This window comes from Phyllostomus discolor, chromosome 13, assembly GCF_004126475.2.
Source record: "Phyllostomus discolor isolate MPI-MPIP mPhyDis1 chromosome 13, mPhyDis1.pri.v3, whole genome shotgun sequence".
Classification (NCBI taxonomy): Eukaryota; Metazoa; Chordata; class Mammalia; order Chiroptera; family Phyllostomidae; genus Phyllostomus; species Phyllostomus discolor.
Window position 1 is genome coordinate 336,967 of NC_040915.2, and position 15,026 is coordinate 351,992.

At 58.8% G+C, this 15,026-nt stretch overlaps 1 protein-coding gene across 2 annotated transcripts in view; it reads left to right on the top strand.

Annotated features, from left to right (window-relative positions):
- ARHGEF18 (Rho/Rac guanine nucleotide exchange factor 18) overlaps positions 1 to 14,421 on the top strand; it is an 83,182-nt gene extending 68,761 nt beyond the window's left edge. For both annotated transcript variants that reach the window (XM_028528745.2, XM_028528747.2), the window contains 14 exons: positions 457 to 574; positions 1,429 to 1,677; positions 3,035 to 3,111; positions 4,778 to 4,956; positions 5,598 to 5,689; positions 7,755 to 7,937; positions 9,037 to 9,174; positions 9,455 to 9,579; positions 10,117 to 10,173; positions 10,276 to 10,323; positions 10,416 to 10,895; positions 11,277 to 11,541; positions 12,404 to 12,529; positions 12,605 to 14,421. In XM_028528745.2, coding sequence (XP_028384546.1) covers positions 457 to 574; positions 1,429 to 1,677; positions 3,035 to 3,111; positions 4,778 to 4,956; positions 5,598 to 5,689; positions 7,755 to 7,937; positions 9,037 to 9,174; positions 9,455 to 9,579; positions 10,117 to 10,173; positions 10,276 to 10,323; positions 10,416 to 10,895; positions 11,277 to 11,541; positions 12,404 to 12,529; positions 12,605 to 12,738 — 2,271 coding nt within the window. In that variant the 3' untranslated portion in view covers positions 12,739 to 14,421. The remainder of the gene's footprint in view (positions 1 to 456; positions 575 to 1,428; positions 1,678 to 3,034; positions 3,112 to 4,777; positions 4,957 to 5,597; positions 5,690 to 7,754; positions 7,938 to 9,036; positions 9,175 to 9,454; positions 9,580 to 10,116; positions 10,174 to 10,275; positions 10,324 to 10,415; positions 10,896 to 11,276; positions 11,542 to 12,403; positions 12,530 to 12,604) is intronic.
- The last annotated feature ends 605 nt before the right edge of the window (positions 14,422 to 15,026 follow it).

Sequence of the window (15,026 nt, forward strand, 5' to 3'; positions counted from 1 at the left end):
GCTCTCGGCCCTCACCGAGAACCGGCTTCAGGAGAACACTTCTTGGGTTCTTCACCAGAGTTGTGCATAAGAAGTCAGCAGGGAGCCGATTCCGAAGGCACAGGCCCAGTCTAGTTCTGGAAGGTTCCAGTGGCCATCGGTCAGGGTCAGGACCTTCATACACATGGGTGCAGCGTGCATCACACAGCTCTCCAGGCAGCTCCCACAGCCACCCCCCAGCTGGTTCTGGCTTCTCAGAGGGCCTCAGGGCCTCTCGACGGCAAGCGAGACTGCCTCTGCCTTTGTTGCCTTTGCATACACGGCAGGTGACCCTGCTTTAAATGTCTAGGAAGAAAGAGGCCCCTGTCCCCTGAAAGAGGAAGGGGCCTCCGGCCTCAGTGTCCATCCAAATTACATTCTCTAGTTTTGCAGGAGATGAAGTGTCAGTATGTTGTGACTTTGTTTTTATTCTCATAGAAAATCGGCAACTTTTCCATCGTGAGACGGCTTGGCATGCAGGAATGCATCCTTCTGGTCACTCAGCGCCTGACCAAGTACCCCGTGCTGGTGGAGCGCATCCTCCAGAACACCGCAGGTGTGGCCGCCTCACTGCCGTGCCAGTTGGTGCCTGGGGGCCGTCTCTGTCTCCCTGCCCCCTTTTAGCTGTGGCTTGGATGAGCACCCCTCTGTGATTTGTCCCTGGTTCTCTGGGTTTTACTGAGCTCGGTGACTGTGAACTGAGCTGCCACCGTGCAGAATCCACTGTGTTGGGTGCTGAGGTTTCCAAAAAAGAAAGGTGGGCACCTGGTCTCATCTGCTTGCCGTTACCCTCAGTCCCTGGCCCAGGCATCTGGGGAGCGGATGAGTGCTGGAGAAAGTGCCCTTGCTAAGGCCACTCCTGAGTCGTCCAGACAAGCAGAGAGTCCATGACTGGGGCCACGAGAGGGTCACCCCTGTAGGTGTGTCCTGACCCAGGAGGGCAGAGGAGAAGAGGGCACACGGCCCAGCTGGGAGTTCTCAGAGGCCACGCCTTCCTCATCTCCAGGGGATCTGGGCCAGGGGAGAATGAGCAGGCTCCTCCGCCACAAAGCCATGCCCTCAGCTCTGGGTAGCGGTAGGAGGCGGCGGGAGTCTTATGACAGTTGGAGGGCACAGGGAGTTTGTTGGCCTGGCAGGGCAGCGCAGCCTCGCAGGGCTATCCTGATCGTTGGGACTGGGCTTTAGCTGCTGCGTCCCACAGGCACTCTGTCTGGGTGAAAGTGAAGCAATGGGCTGCCGTCTTTGTTTTGGAGAAGTCTTTGTGTCTCAGGAAACTCTAGTTGGAAGGTGATTCCCAAGGGTGCTCCAAGCAGTGGCCACAGGGATAGCACCTCCCAGACCCTGTTGTGTGTCCCCCTCTGTCGTGTTTGCGATTGCGAAGAAATACACTGACTCTGCTGTGTGTGGCAGCTGGCACCAAGGACTACGAAGACCTGACCCAGGCCCTGACCCTCATCAGAGACGTCATCTCGCAAGTGGACACCAAGGTCAGCGAGTGTGAGAAAGGCCAGCGCCTCAGAGAGATTGCAGGGAAGATGGACCTGAAGGCGTCCAGCAAGCTCAAGAATGGGCTGACCTTCCGCAAGGAAGACATGCTGCAGCGGCAGCTGCACCTGGAGGGCACCCTGTCCTGGAAGACTGCGTCAGGGCGCTTGAAAGGTAGAGTCCTGCCCCTCCACCGCTGCGGAGTGGGGGTGCCCTCTGGATCAGTGAGCGCCATTCTCATTGGTGGGGATGGCACCAGCCAGCACAGGGCCACCGCAGCCTGGCTGCTTCAGGGCTGAAGGGAGGTTGCATGCAGTCAGGACGGGACAGGCAGCCAGGGGTGCGGTGAGGCTGAGACAGTCACACCAGTGCCCCCTCCTCCGGTGCAGTGCACACCAGGAGGGCATAGGAACTCGATGACTTCTGAGCAGAAACCCGAAGCTTTGTGAGGCTCCAGGGCTCCTTCCAAACAAGCTGTAGCGGGTGCACCTGCAGGAGACCCAACCTCCAGAGGGCCTGGCGTGGGTAGAATATGCCCCCCAGACCGCCAGCCTCAATGTTCCCAAGCTCCCCAATACTGCTCAGGGTGTGCTCCGAACCTGGCTCTCACAGTCCGTGGTGCAGCTCCAGACCAGAGCGGGCTCAGACTCACACCCGAATTCCCTGTCCACCCCATGAGCCTCTGGAAGCATCTGGACCTGCCCACGGGCACCAGTGTCTGTGAAGATCTTAGAGGGAGTGACAGAGTCTTCGGGTGGTCAGATGACAGAATGTGTTTGTTCATGTTGTACACAATGTGCATCCAACCCATGGAGTTTAGTGCCTCCTGTGCACCAGGCCCCACGCGGGTGGCAGAGGGCCCCTGGCCCTCACAGGGTGCCAGTCAGTGGGCAGAGAGAAAGAAACCAGTAAACAGAAGGATCATGAAAAGTACGTAAATGCTCGCAAGGTAGCCAGAAGGCTGCAGTGCAGGAGAATTCTGAGAGTGGGGATCCAGACAGAAGAGGGTTCTGATGATGCCCTCTGAGAAAGTGATATTTATTGTGGCGTGAGCGATCGTGTTGAAATGTACTCAGGATTGGCATCCAAGGGCAAGAGCTCTGCTGCCGCCAGGAAAGAAGCCCAGGGGCACAGGGGGATGAGAGCGCAGTGCAACGGTAGGGGGCAGGATGTAAGCATTCAGCCACTCAGGTCCCAGGCGACCTGGGGGCAGGTAGAACAGGGGGTGGGGAGGTGAGTTCACATGTGAGAAATCAGCAGGAGAGGCTCAGAGACCAGCCCCCATGGTGCCGTTGGGACAGGACGGCAGGGCAGCGGGAGAGACGTTGACACCCAGGGAGGTGGTGGGATGGTGTGAAGCGGAAAAAGGACCCATAGGCTCATGCAGAAGCATCAGGTGCTGGGCTCAGAGTGACCCGGGCTCCTTTTCATGGCACCAGAGGGCACCTGGGCTTTCGCGCCTTCCTGGCCACCCAGCGGAACCCACGTGACTGAGTCACCCCACACATTTCCTCCTGTCCTCTCTCCTTAGACGTCCTTGCTGTCCTTTTGACTGATGTGCTCTTGCTGCTACAAGAAAAGGATCAGAAATACGTCTTTGCTTCTGTGGTACGTGCCCCTCTCTTCACACAAAGTGCTGATTCAAAGCTGGCTGTGCAGAAGGCACTGGCAGGAGGGGTGGCGGGCCTGCACCAAGGACATGACAGTACAGCCCCGGGCAAGGGGGCTAGAGAAGCAGCTGCTGTGGTCCTGGGTCCTCCCCAGGGCCTGGGGTTTCTGGCAAGGCAGGCGAAGGGTTTTCCGAGAACATAGTCCTGTCTAGTTGGCCTGACTAGGCTTCAAGGGCTCACATGAACGTCCTCTGTAGTTTTAGCCACTCTGCATTTCGGTGGCTTTCTCTGCCACGGTACCCAGATCCTCAAAGACCCAGTGCCCTTGCCAGGAAAGCGCCGCATTCTTCCCAGGGGTGTGCTGGCTCATCACTGAGGATAGAAGCTCAGGCAGCCACACCCCTCTGTGTTGTGACCGTGTTGATCCCACAGCGCGCTGGCCCCAGAAGGCCTTTGTCACAGGAGCCCAGCCTGCCAGGAGCTCCCTGCAGCCGGCGAGTGTGGAGTCAGGCTGGGATGCCAGTCGTCCTTCCCGGCCCATGTCCACCGGGAACTTGGCTTCTTCCCCTGCTCTCCTGGGCAACCCCCGGGTCCTTCAGGGTCTAACAGCATAGACCTCATGCAGGGGAGGGCTCCAGGCCCTCCCCCCACAGTTGAGGGGCTGGGAGAACTGGTGTGCCTCCAGGTCTGCCCGCCGAGGGAGGCACCCCCTGTGACTGAAAGGTGAGATCATGCACCTTTCCAGGGATTTGAAATGGCCTCTCAGGGGTTTCCCAGCACCACAGACGGGATTGGACTGCTCTGTCTAGCACTCTGTGTGTGTGTCTGCACCCTCTCTCGAGGGCGGCACAGGGGAAGGCCATAGTCTGCTCCCCGTGTCCGCATGTGGCTGTTCCTCCGTGTGCGTCTGTCCTGGTCTCCTCCTCTGAGAGAGACGCCAGTCGGATGGGCCGAGGGCCCACCCTGATAACCTCATTTTAACGTAATCACCTCTGTACAGGCCCCTGTCTCCAAACGGTCACAGTCTGAGTGCCGGCAGTGACAGCTTCACCACGTGGGTTTGCAGACACTCCATTCAGCCCACAACAAGCACTTAAAAGCACATATTTTGCTGACCTATCGACGCATCGCCCCCCATGGGGCACACACCGGAAACAATGGGGGCCCTGGGTGTCTGGGGTCCAGGGTTGGGAAGATCAATTTGTTGTTACATACTTGTTTCTTTTGAGTTTCGTGCTGTGTGTGTGTAACTGATTCTGAAACACATCTGTCTGAGCACATTAAACAGACACATTAAAAGGCCCTGGCCAGGTTGCTACAGTCACCCCGATACGCCAAGGTTGCGGGTTTGATCCCCAGTCAGGGCACATGCAGGAATCAACCAGTGATGCATCAGTAAGTGGAACAGCAAATCGATCTGTCTGCCTGTCTGTCTGTCTGTCTCTCTCTTTACCCCCACCTTCCTTCTCTCTATAAATCAGTAAATTAAAAGATTTAAAAATTAGAAAATAAACAGACACATTAACGGATACAAGGATGGCACTGCAATGGTGTCTTATTTGCCCAGATGGTAAAATATGTCTGCTCCCACTTGTTGGAAGACAGATGGGGCGCCCTGCGGCAGGGCAGAAGGTGACCCTCCCCACCCCTTTGCACTCATGCAGGACTCAAAGCGCCCTGTCATCTCGCTACAAAAGCTCATCGTGAGGGAAGTCGCAAATGAGGAAAAGGCTATGTTTTTGATCAGCGCCTCCCTGCAAGGGCCAGAGATGTACGAGATCCACACCAGCTCCAAAGAGGAGAGGAACGCCTGGATGGCCCAGATCCGCAGAGCCGTGGAGAGGTGAGTGGGCGCCCTCTGCTGGCCGTTTCCCCCTTGGCTTAGATGCTCTGCGGCTTGGATGGGACCTTGATTTACCCAAGAGAACACCAGAAACCACAGGCAGACAGGACTCTCCTTTGCTTTTCCTCTCCCTCTTTCTACCTTGGCACTTTGTCCAACCTTTACTCAGAGGGGATAGATGGCACCATTTCAGCTTCTTTCAACAACCTGGCTCAGCAACAATGGCTCAACCCGTTGGCTGCAAAAAAGGCCCCGATGTCTGGCCAGAGGACACAGGGCCAGGCAGGTCTAAATTCTAGATTGGTGGGACACTCCACCTGACACACAGGCTGTCCCCACCCCACCAACCACCATTCCTGCAGGGGTCTCCTGCAGACCTGTTGGAGCAGGTCATAGCATTCTGTCCTTCCTTCTTGGGCCAGGGGACTCCTCAGGACCCCAGCCTGGAGCTTTGCATGATGCCTAGTTCCCAGTCCACCCAGCAGATGGCCCACGGTTTCCTGCTGCTCCATTAACATAAATCTGTCACAAAGGGAGACACTTCTTAGCAGCCAGTTCTGTTGATAACCCTCTCAGTGCCCATCTCAGAGGCCAGTCAGCCTGTGAGGCATTGTCACCCACCTGTCCCCGCAACCCCACAGCTGTCCAGATGAGGAGGAAGGGCCCTTCAGTGAGGCCGAAGAGGAGAGGAAGGTGGCCGAGGCCCGAGCTATGAGGCTGAGGGACTTCCAAGGTAAGAGGGAGTCGGTCTGGACCTCTGTGCCACAGTGGCGTTTCTGTTCCATCCCATTGGGCTCGGCCCTGGAGTGAGCAGCTGGGAGTCTTGCCGTGGCTGCTTGGTGGCCCGGCACTCTGCAGCTGCTGTTTGCCATGTGGTGTGGTGGTGGTCTTTCGGAGGTGTGTGGGAAAGGGAGGTGGTGGCACTTGGCGTCGTCCCTTCCAAGCGCAATTGCTATGCCCCTCCCTCAGTCCTCATTCAGGGAAGGGCTCACTGTGAGTGTCCCAGGTCACGTACGAAAGGACCGCATGGGGACCCTCTAGCCGCACAGGACCCCACAGTCTCCTACAGCCAAGCAGACCCACACCAGCCCTGGCTTTGCAGCCAGAGACCAGGGCTTTCCCCTCCATGTGTTAATGTTTCAGCTACTTAATCAAGATGTAATTCTCACCACATGCAGTTCAGCCATGGAAAGTGTCCCATGCGATGGCTTTTGTGACCATCAGCACAGTCGAGTTTAGGCCATTGCACCACCCTGGCAAGAAACCCCCTCCCTGACAGTGGCTACGCCCTGTTCCTTCCTCCCCCAGCTGTGGGCAGCTTCTCGTCAGCCATCTCTATGAATTCAACCATTCTAGGGACTTTGTATAAATGAGTTATAAAATGTTCTTTTGCATCTTGCTTATTTTACTTAGTGTATATTCAAGGTCTGTCCACACTGCAGCAGGTGTCAGAACTCACTTCTTTTCATGACCAGCTGTCTGCCCGTTGTGTGAGTGCAGCACATGGTGCTCACTCGTTTCCTGCCTGGTTTTAGCAGGACGCTGTGAGGCTGCAGCACTCTCTTTGCCCAGAACAGTTCCTTCCTCTCCCTTTTCACTAAGTGCAGGGTTCTAAATTAGGTACTGTTTAGCCCTGACACATGTGGCTAAGTTGCTTGGGCATCAGGCTGCAAAGTGAAAGGTCAGCAGTTCACTCCCCGGTCAGGGCACGTGCCTGGGTTGCAAGTCGGGTCCCCAGTCGGGGCACATGGGAGAGGCAAGTAGACAATGTCTCTCTCATGTTGGTGTTTCTCTCTGTCTTCCTCCCTTCCTTCCCCTCTCTCTAAAAGTAAATAAGTAAAATCTTTATAAATGAGGTAACATTTAAGCAATAAGTACAAAAAGGTAGCATATATTTTATTTATCTTTGTGGGGAACTGCACATTTAAAGGTATTAATAATATCCAGAGAAAGAGGAGGAGATCTCGCTGGGCCCTGGAAGCCCACGTCCTCTCACCCAAACCGCCGTTTCTCCGAGCCATCGTCCTGCAGGCACCTAGAGTCAAGCAGCAACATCTCCTCCCTGCACTCCCAGCAAGTTCTTAGGGGGTTAGGGACGCAAAGGCAGTTTCTTGATCAAGATAGTCTTTGCCACCTTGGGTCAAAGGTTGGACTTACCCTTAACTTTGGGCCATTGGGGACATGCCCATCAAAACCAGGAGCCAGGTAGGGCTGTGCCCTCTCCATGGTGATCTTCACCTTGGAAGTCCCAGCCAGGTAAAGTGGGAAGAGACAGAAGCAAGATACAACTGGAAGGGAGGCAACAGGATTTTAGTTAGTTAGTTTATTTTGCACGACATGATTGTCTGCCTACAAAATACAATAGGATCACCCAGGCAAGATAACAAAGTCGGTGACTGGTCAGAACGTGATGTTGATACACTAAGTCACCAGTGTGAACATCTAATTAAGTTGCAGTCACAGCAGCCAAAAAAGTATAAAAACAGGGAGACTTGAAAGGAGTTTGACCTCAGTGCCTGTAGGAAGACTTTCAAGATTAGGAAACAGCCTTCCCAGGCTCTCAGGCTATCCCGCCACGGCCTGCCCACTCTCCATGGTGGCTGATGTTTATAATTGTGGGATGCAGTCAGGGCCAGGCCCTCACTGCCTCTGGAAGGTTGGATGATGGGAGTGGCCTGCCTGGGCCGAGGTGGTCAGCAGGGTCCCCAAGGCCAGCTCCACTCTGTGAGGCCCCCTGGTGCCAACTCCTGGGGGACGAGCCCAGAGAGGCTGAACGCCACCTCCATGTGGCTTTGTAGAGCGACTGAGCCTGAAAGACCAGCAGATTGCACAGAGCCTCCGGGAGAAGCAGCACATCTACCTGGAGATGGCCGAGATGAGTGGGCTGGAAGACGGGGCTCTGTCACGCCACCTCTTCCGGGGAGGGGACCTATCGGAGAACCTGCAGGGGGAGCTGATCCTCAAGTCAGCTATGACTGAGAGTGAGTAGCTGTGCCCCAGGACCCTCACCGAGCATGTCTGCCTCCTCAGCACCATCCTGCCAGGGTAGCCTCCTTGAGGAACCCTGGTCTGGGCACAGGGCCCACTGCGGTCTCGTGCCACCTGTCTAGAGCTTCTGTCTGGCTGGGCAGCTGTGCGTCCGTAGCAGCGTTAACTCCTACCAGTGCCCGTCAGACCAGAGGGTCGTCAGACACAGACGAGTATGAGCCCCTGGTACGGACTTGGACCGCTTCTCGTACCATCAGCAGCCCCCACTGTTGCATGCAGGGCAGAGTGCTGGGCCCTGGGGTCTGGAGTCGATGGAGATGAGCTCCCTACACTCACTGGGTCACTCTTCTTTCTGAGTAGCGGGTCACATGTGGTGGGTCACATCTGAGGGCTCTTGGACCCAGCAGCTGTGGGGTGGCACTGGCCAGCAGGTAGGTGGCCGCCCCTCTGCACCCTGCCCAGGCCTGCTTCACAGAGCAGTTAGGGCCCACACCCGAGCCCCCAGCAGCTTGTGTGTGACGGCTGCGCCCCCCAGCTGACCAGGATGCCTGTCAGCCTGGCTGCCAGGGCTCGTTAGCTGTGGAAGAACAGCCTGCACCCCTCTCTCTACAGCAAACAAGATAGATACAGCCCCTGACCTTCAGAGTGAAGAGAACAGGGCAGAGGGTCCCAGTGGGGGGGGGGGGGGCGCCCACTCAGTCATCTCCCCAGCCATAGCAGTGTTCTCCTTCCTCCCACATCTCCAGGGGTCTTGTCCTTGGCCCCGTCCTGTGCCTTGGCCTACAGTGCTCTTCCCACCACCCCACCTGGCCCTGCCTGGCATGGCCAGCCCTGACCCTGAGGCCCCCGGCAGTCTGTACGACTCATCACACAAGTGGTGGCCACTTTGAGTTTCCTCAGGCACAGGGTCCGGAACGGTGGTCCACGTGCTGCCCCACAGGGAGCCTGACCTTGAGACATAGGCTGGCCTCCCCTGGTCGGAACACCTGTGTGGGGAGCGGGGCTGAAGGCCCACAGTCCTCCCTCCTGTGAAGTCCTGGCACCCACCTCTCGGCTCCGCAGTGATTGGGCTACTTCCATCTCCTTCCTCAGTTGAGGATATCCAGAGCTTGCTCTGTGAGCAGCTGGGCAGCCTCGACAGCCAGGCAGACAACGGGGGTGCCTCCGGGGGCCTGCGCCAGAGGGCAGATGCCTCCGAAAGCTGCAGCAGCGCCGGTGGTCCCAGCAAGAGTGAGTGGGGCCTCCTCCCCCAGGGCTGGGGCTGCTGGGGCCTCGGGAGAGTCAGCAGTAGTAGGAGGTTCAGAGTCTTCCCACATTTCCTCTGCACGGTGTCCTTGGCAAAGCCTGGCATCTGCTGTTTGGCGTCTCTCCTGCTGACCTGTGTGCCACAGATGCCAGCCTTTCGGCCCAGGACCCAGGGCAGCACTGCGCCTCCTCCCTTGGCTGGGTGGGGGTTCTGGACCCCAGTAGAGCCCCAAGCATCCTCACATGCCTGGCTTGGGGTTTCTAGGTGGCTGTTTGAAGAAGAAGGCATGTAGCGATGACTTAAGCCCCCGAGACTGGCATGACCCTGCCAGCAGTCTGGCTGTGAAGCTCAGCGACACCCCAGGGGCCTCTGAGGAAGCACAGCAGGCGGTACGTTGCTTCCTCGGGACAGTCCTGAGCTCTGTGCAGAGTCGGCCCAGGGGGTTTAACTGCTCACGAGTTGAGCAGCCTGTGTTCTGGTCACCTAGTTCTCCGTCCTCCAGTGAATAGCAGTGTGCCATTTGCTCTGTGGTGGGTGGTGACGTCCCTGCTCAGGTGAACATGCTGCCAGGTGACCCTGCATGTTTCTTCAGGCCCTGACCTAGGTAGGCAGCCCGGGAAGGGGCAAGCTTCTCCCCGACAGGTGGGGCTTCCCAGGCAGGGACCAGGGGCTTTCTGCATCCTCCCCCCACGAATACTGCCTCCCTGCTGCTCCGAAGGCCTGCTCTTGCCAAGCCTCAGAGTGAGAGCAGGGTCACCCACTCCCGGCCAGGGCTGCAGCAGGCCCACAGCAGCTGCCCGCCCACCTCCTCGTTTTCTGAACGACTGGGCAGGGCCTGCCTCAAACTGAGGCAGTGTCTCATCCATAAGGAGTGGATTTGGCTCGCCACCTTAGCAGCTGTGTGCTTTGACATTGTGTTTCCACAGGCGGAGGCACCAACCACTGAGTCTGGGCCCCATGTGCCCACTGCCCTGGAGTTGGAGGTAGGCTTGGGGCTTGTGAATTTCCCTGGGGACTGGCATGAACACTAGCAGGGCTTTGGGTAAAGAGCCAGAGTCACTTTCCCTCACACTCTCTCTCTGCAGCTTGTCCAGAGAATCCAGACGCTGTCCCAGCTGCTCCTCAGCCTCCAGGTACAGGGCTTGGTGGGCAGTGATAGGCTGCATTGCTCTTCACCTGTTCGAGGTTGGAATCTGGGAGAGGCTCACGGGTCCCCTTCCCCCAGGTGGTCATCGCCCAGCAGGACAGTTACGTGGAGATGCAGAGGGCCACCCTCCAGGAGCGGGAGAAGCAGTTCCGGCTGCAGTCTACACGCGGGAACCTGCTGCTGGAGCAGGAGCGGCAGCGCAACTTCGAGAAGCAACGGGAGGAACTGGCGGGCGTGCAGAAGCTGCAGAGCCAGCTGCGGCTGGAGCAGCGGCGCTGGGAGTGCCAGCGGGAGCAGCAGCAGCAGGAGCTAGACCTGGCCTCCGCCCGGCTGCAGCAACGCGAGAGTGAGGCTACTCGGCTGCAGGAGCAGCTGACCCAGGAGCGTGCTGAGCTGGAGCAGCAGCGCCGGGCCTACCAGCACGACCTAGAACGGCTTCGAGAGGCCCAGCGTGCTGTGGAGCGTGAGCGCGAGCGGCTGGAGCAGCGGGAGCAGCTGCGGAGGCTGAAGAAGCAGAACACAGCGCCTGGGGTGCTGCCGCCTGAGCTGCCTGCAGAGGTAAGCAGGGCAAGGTGCAGCGTGCAGGTGCCTTGTGAATACATGTGTGTGAATGTGCTGGTGGAAGAGGGAATGTGTTAGTGTAACTGGCAAGTACACATGCTGTGGCTGTGAGCATACTGGCAGGAGGTGGAGGCGAGCGGGGGTGGGAATAGGCAGTGAATGGCATCTCCGTGGGGCCCAACACAGGGCTCCACTCCCAGATCAGACCCTCCCAGCTGAGAGGCTGGGAGACTGTGGGCTGGGGCCGGGGTGGGCATGGGGCAAGGCCCCCCTGGCCCAGCCCAAGCCCTGTGCAGAGGGTGGTGCTAAGGAGAGCACCTCCCTGTTGGCCCCAGTGAGGGCTTCCAGGAGGAACACTTGTCTTCGTCGCTGTCTCAGGTCCAGCCCCCAGGCCATCCCACCAGCTTCAATGGGGAAGGGGTGGAAGGGCCGGAGCGCCCTGAGGTTGCCCGCAGGGACAGTGCCCCAGCTGAAAGCCGGCTGGCCAAGAGTGACGTGCCTATCCAGCTGCTCAGTGCCACCAACCAGATCCAGAGGCAGGCAGCAGTACAGCAGCAGATCCCCACCAAGCTGGCCGCCTCCTCTAAGGGCGGCAAGGACAAGGGCGGCAAGAGCCGGGCCTCCCAGCGCAATGAGAGCTCAGGTGAGTTTGCAGCTCCGGGCCGGGTGGGTGGGGCGGGTGATCTCTGGGAGGCAGGTGACCTCCGATGCCTGCCCAGCACTTCAGCCTGGCCTGGGAGGTTTGTGACACCAGAACAGCTCCTAGTGTGTGAACAGCAACGGACCCCAGGACCACCCTTCTTCGGAGATGCTGGGAAGAAACCGGAGGGCATTGCTGGCAACACAGCTGAGCCCCCATGCCCCACCAGAAGGGCAAGCATTTTCATCTCAAGAAGCACAATTGACATGACAAACCCCAGGTCCTTTTCCCTCTTCAGTCCTCAGAGTGGAATGGGCAAGGGAGTCTCCTGTCTGCTCAGAAAGGGGTCCAGAAGGCCCTTGTGGAGGGGTCACCAGAGGCCAGACGTCAGAGTGCCTTGCTCACTCCGGGATGACACTGTGACTGACGCTGCCACCTCCCGCCAGCCCCACCTGGTGCCAGTCTGGGTGCCGGGGCCCTGCCCAGTGTCCTTGCACTGAGGGGTGCTGGGCCCTTCCTCAGAGCACTCTGCGCAAGTGGCATTTCCCTGTGAAGCTCCAGGGGCCCTCGGGTGCTGGGAGTGTGCAGGTGCTGGACAGGGGCCCTCCCTGCGATACTCTTGCACACAGGGCCTGTGTCCAGCATGACGGGGTCCAGAGGCTGGCTCTCTCCAGGGACTTCCTGGGGTTGATTGGGGGCTATTCTCTGTGTCTTTGTCGCTGCATTTGGGGTTATGACCTCAGTGGGGCTCAGACAGGCGCTGCGGGAAATGCTCAGGAATGGGGTGAGCTGTGGGCGGTGGCGGGGTGCTGTGAGCCTGGAGCAAGGTCATGCACCCCAAGCTGAGCCCTCTTCCCTCTGCCAGCCTCGTTCGACCTGAAGCAGCAGCTGCTCTTCAGCAAGCTCATGGGCAAGGACGAGAGTGCCTCTCGGGGCCACCGCTCACTGAGCCCTGTCCGGCTTGGAAGCCACAACTCTGCAGCCCACACAGGTGAGCCCAGCCACCCGGGCAGCAGGGCGGCCCACCGTGCCAGGGGTGCTGACGCCCCGTACTCCCATCTTCCAGACCTGTCCTCCCAGGCCCTGAGCCCAGCACCAGTCGACAGGTCCCCTGAGCGCTTCTCCTTCTCACCCACGCCACTGCCCCTCACACCTGGCAGCAAGGAAGACGGCAGCAAGGAAGACGTCATCTTCTTCTAGGGGGTGTGGCTCTGGGTGCAGAGCCCTCCCTGTCCTGTCCCCACCCCACTGTACTCTCTGGCGGGTTGCCAGCTGTCTGTCCCTCCTCACTGCTTATCACACCACCACGGATGCCAGGCCTGGCCCTGGGATCAGGGTCAGGGGCCACTTGTTGTCTGTCTGTAGGCTCTTTCTGCAGATCAGCAGTGGTGCCTGGGTGACTTTCTGAACCTCTGTATGCATAAGAGAACATGCGGTAATGGAAGGTTGGGCCAGAGCTGACCCAAGGAGCTGGTTTAGACCCTAGCACCCATTTTCGGAGGGGGAGAGGATGCCAGAGGAGTGACAGACAGATGGGTGGTTCACACGGAGCCTGATAGACCCTGAGGAGGGGCGGGGCAGTGTCAGCTGGCACTGGCAGAACTAGGGCAGAGATTTCACGTGTCCGTGGGGAACCATAAGGCCAGAGCATGGGTAAGACGAGGGCTGCACACAGCCCAACAGGGACAGAGGGCCACAGGGCAGAGTGGCTGGAAAGGGTGGCCAATGGCACTCAAGGTGAGTTCTTTTAGGGTCAGACACTCATTTTGAGAGGGTCTGGCTGTAATTCATCTTGATTTGGTGGAGGTTTTTAAAACCTGTCAAACTCGGTGCTTCCCCGAGGCGCCTCACCCAAGGCAGTGAGGCGCTCCAGACACTCAGCCTGTGGGGCTGGGGCCGCACACACCCGGAAGCCCCGCCCCAGGCACAAGGTCTCCAACCCCTGATGCGGGCTGGTGTTCCCAGGGCCTCTAGGAGGAAGCCCCCAGGGCTGCAACTGGTGCCCATGCGCAGAAGCCACTGCGACAGAGCAGCGGGCGGGGCTGCCGAGGGGGGAGACACTGGAGAGATCACACCTGTCCTGGAGACCTCACGTGGACGGGTGGCCACCTCACAAGGCACCTCCCATCCAGCACGCTGTTGGCCACCTACCCCTGGAGGAGGCTGGGGTGCCAGTCCAGCCTCAGGGCGGTACCAGTGTCTGAGGGTGGAGATTGGGTCTGGCCTACGTTCCACTTCTGGCCAAACTAGCTCAGGTGCTGGCACAGGAAAGGAGACGTCATATCCTTTTCTGCACTCCTGCCCCCTCCACTGGGCCTGGAGCTGCCTGGGAGCAGCAGCACCACCAGGTCAGTGACACGGCCAGTCAGGGACAAGAAACCGAAAGCTGAAGTTGGCAGTGGTCCTGAGCACAGCCTCCACGGCCCCTTGGAGAACCTCCTCCCCACAGACTTTGCCTCGGGGCCAGCAGCGTCAGCGAGAAGAGTCCTCCTGCCCCTGACACTGCCAGCACTGTCCTGTGCCATGTCTGTGCTCAGTGTTTGTGTGTTTGTACTGAGGCCAACCAGCACTTTAGAAAATCCACCTTCGCATCCTGCCCTTCTGTGAAGAGAACGTTCTTGGGCTTCACAGAGCCAGGGTTCCAGTTCCTGGGAGAGTGAGTCCAAGGATTCCTCATGGGCACGTGGCAGGAAGGGGCATGCCCTGCCTCAGCCAAGGGCTGTCCGGTTGTACCACTCGGCGGGACAGGCCCAGGTCACCTGTGAGGGCCGTGGCCAAGGTGGCCTGTGCGGTCTGCACAGCCCCAGGGACTGTGATGGCGACTGCAGCATTTCCTCAGGCAGGATGTCTCAGAGCCGCCTTAGAACTGAAGACCCAATTCTAGCAATAAAAGTGTCTTAAGATGAGCTGACAAGAGAGGTGCTGCTTTGGTGTTTGCTGTAGGATCTGACCGAGCATCAGTGCCATGTTGGCAGGGGTCCCCAGGGCACACCTCCCTAGGCGGGGCCCCTAGGACCATCTGCTGCAGCAGGAACTCAGAGGCCTGGATACTAGGCCCAGAGCCTTGAGGGAGCCTGAGAGCTGGGGTGTGGTGCCACCTCAAGGCTGCCTATTAGCACTCCTGCCCTGAAGCTGGGATGGAGAATGCAGGTGGCCAGGACACCTTCTGGGTGAGTGACAGGCCTCAGCACCAACCATCTGTGCTGAGGGAGGGGTCTGCAGGGGGGCCACTTGGGGCTTGGGCCCATCAGCCTGCTCTGCCGCCTGCCCAGGGGTCTCTAGGTGACTGTCTTGTCTGGCCATTCAAAGCTAGAGGCAGAAACCCCAGGGGAAGCAGCCCCCAATCAAGTTCAGCTTTGGGGAATGTCACTGAGCCCTCCCGCCCAGGTGGGGCCCCTCTTGCCTAGGCCTGTCCCTGTGGTCCTAGAATGTTTTCCCTGCTCCCTGAGCCAAGTTTGTTACACAGGCTCCTTCTAGGACCAGTCACC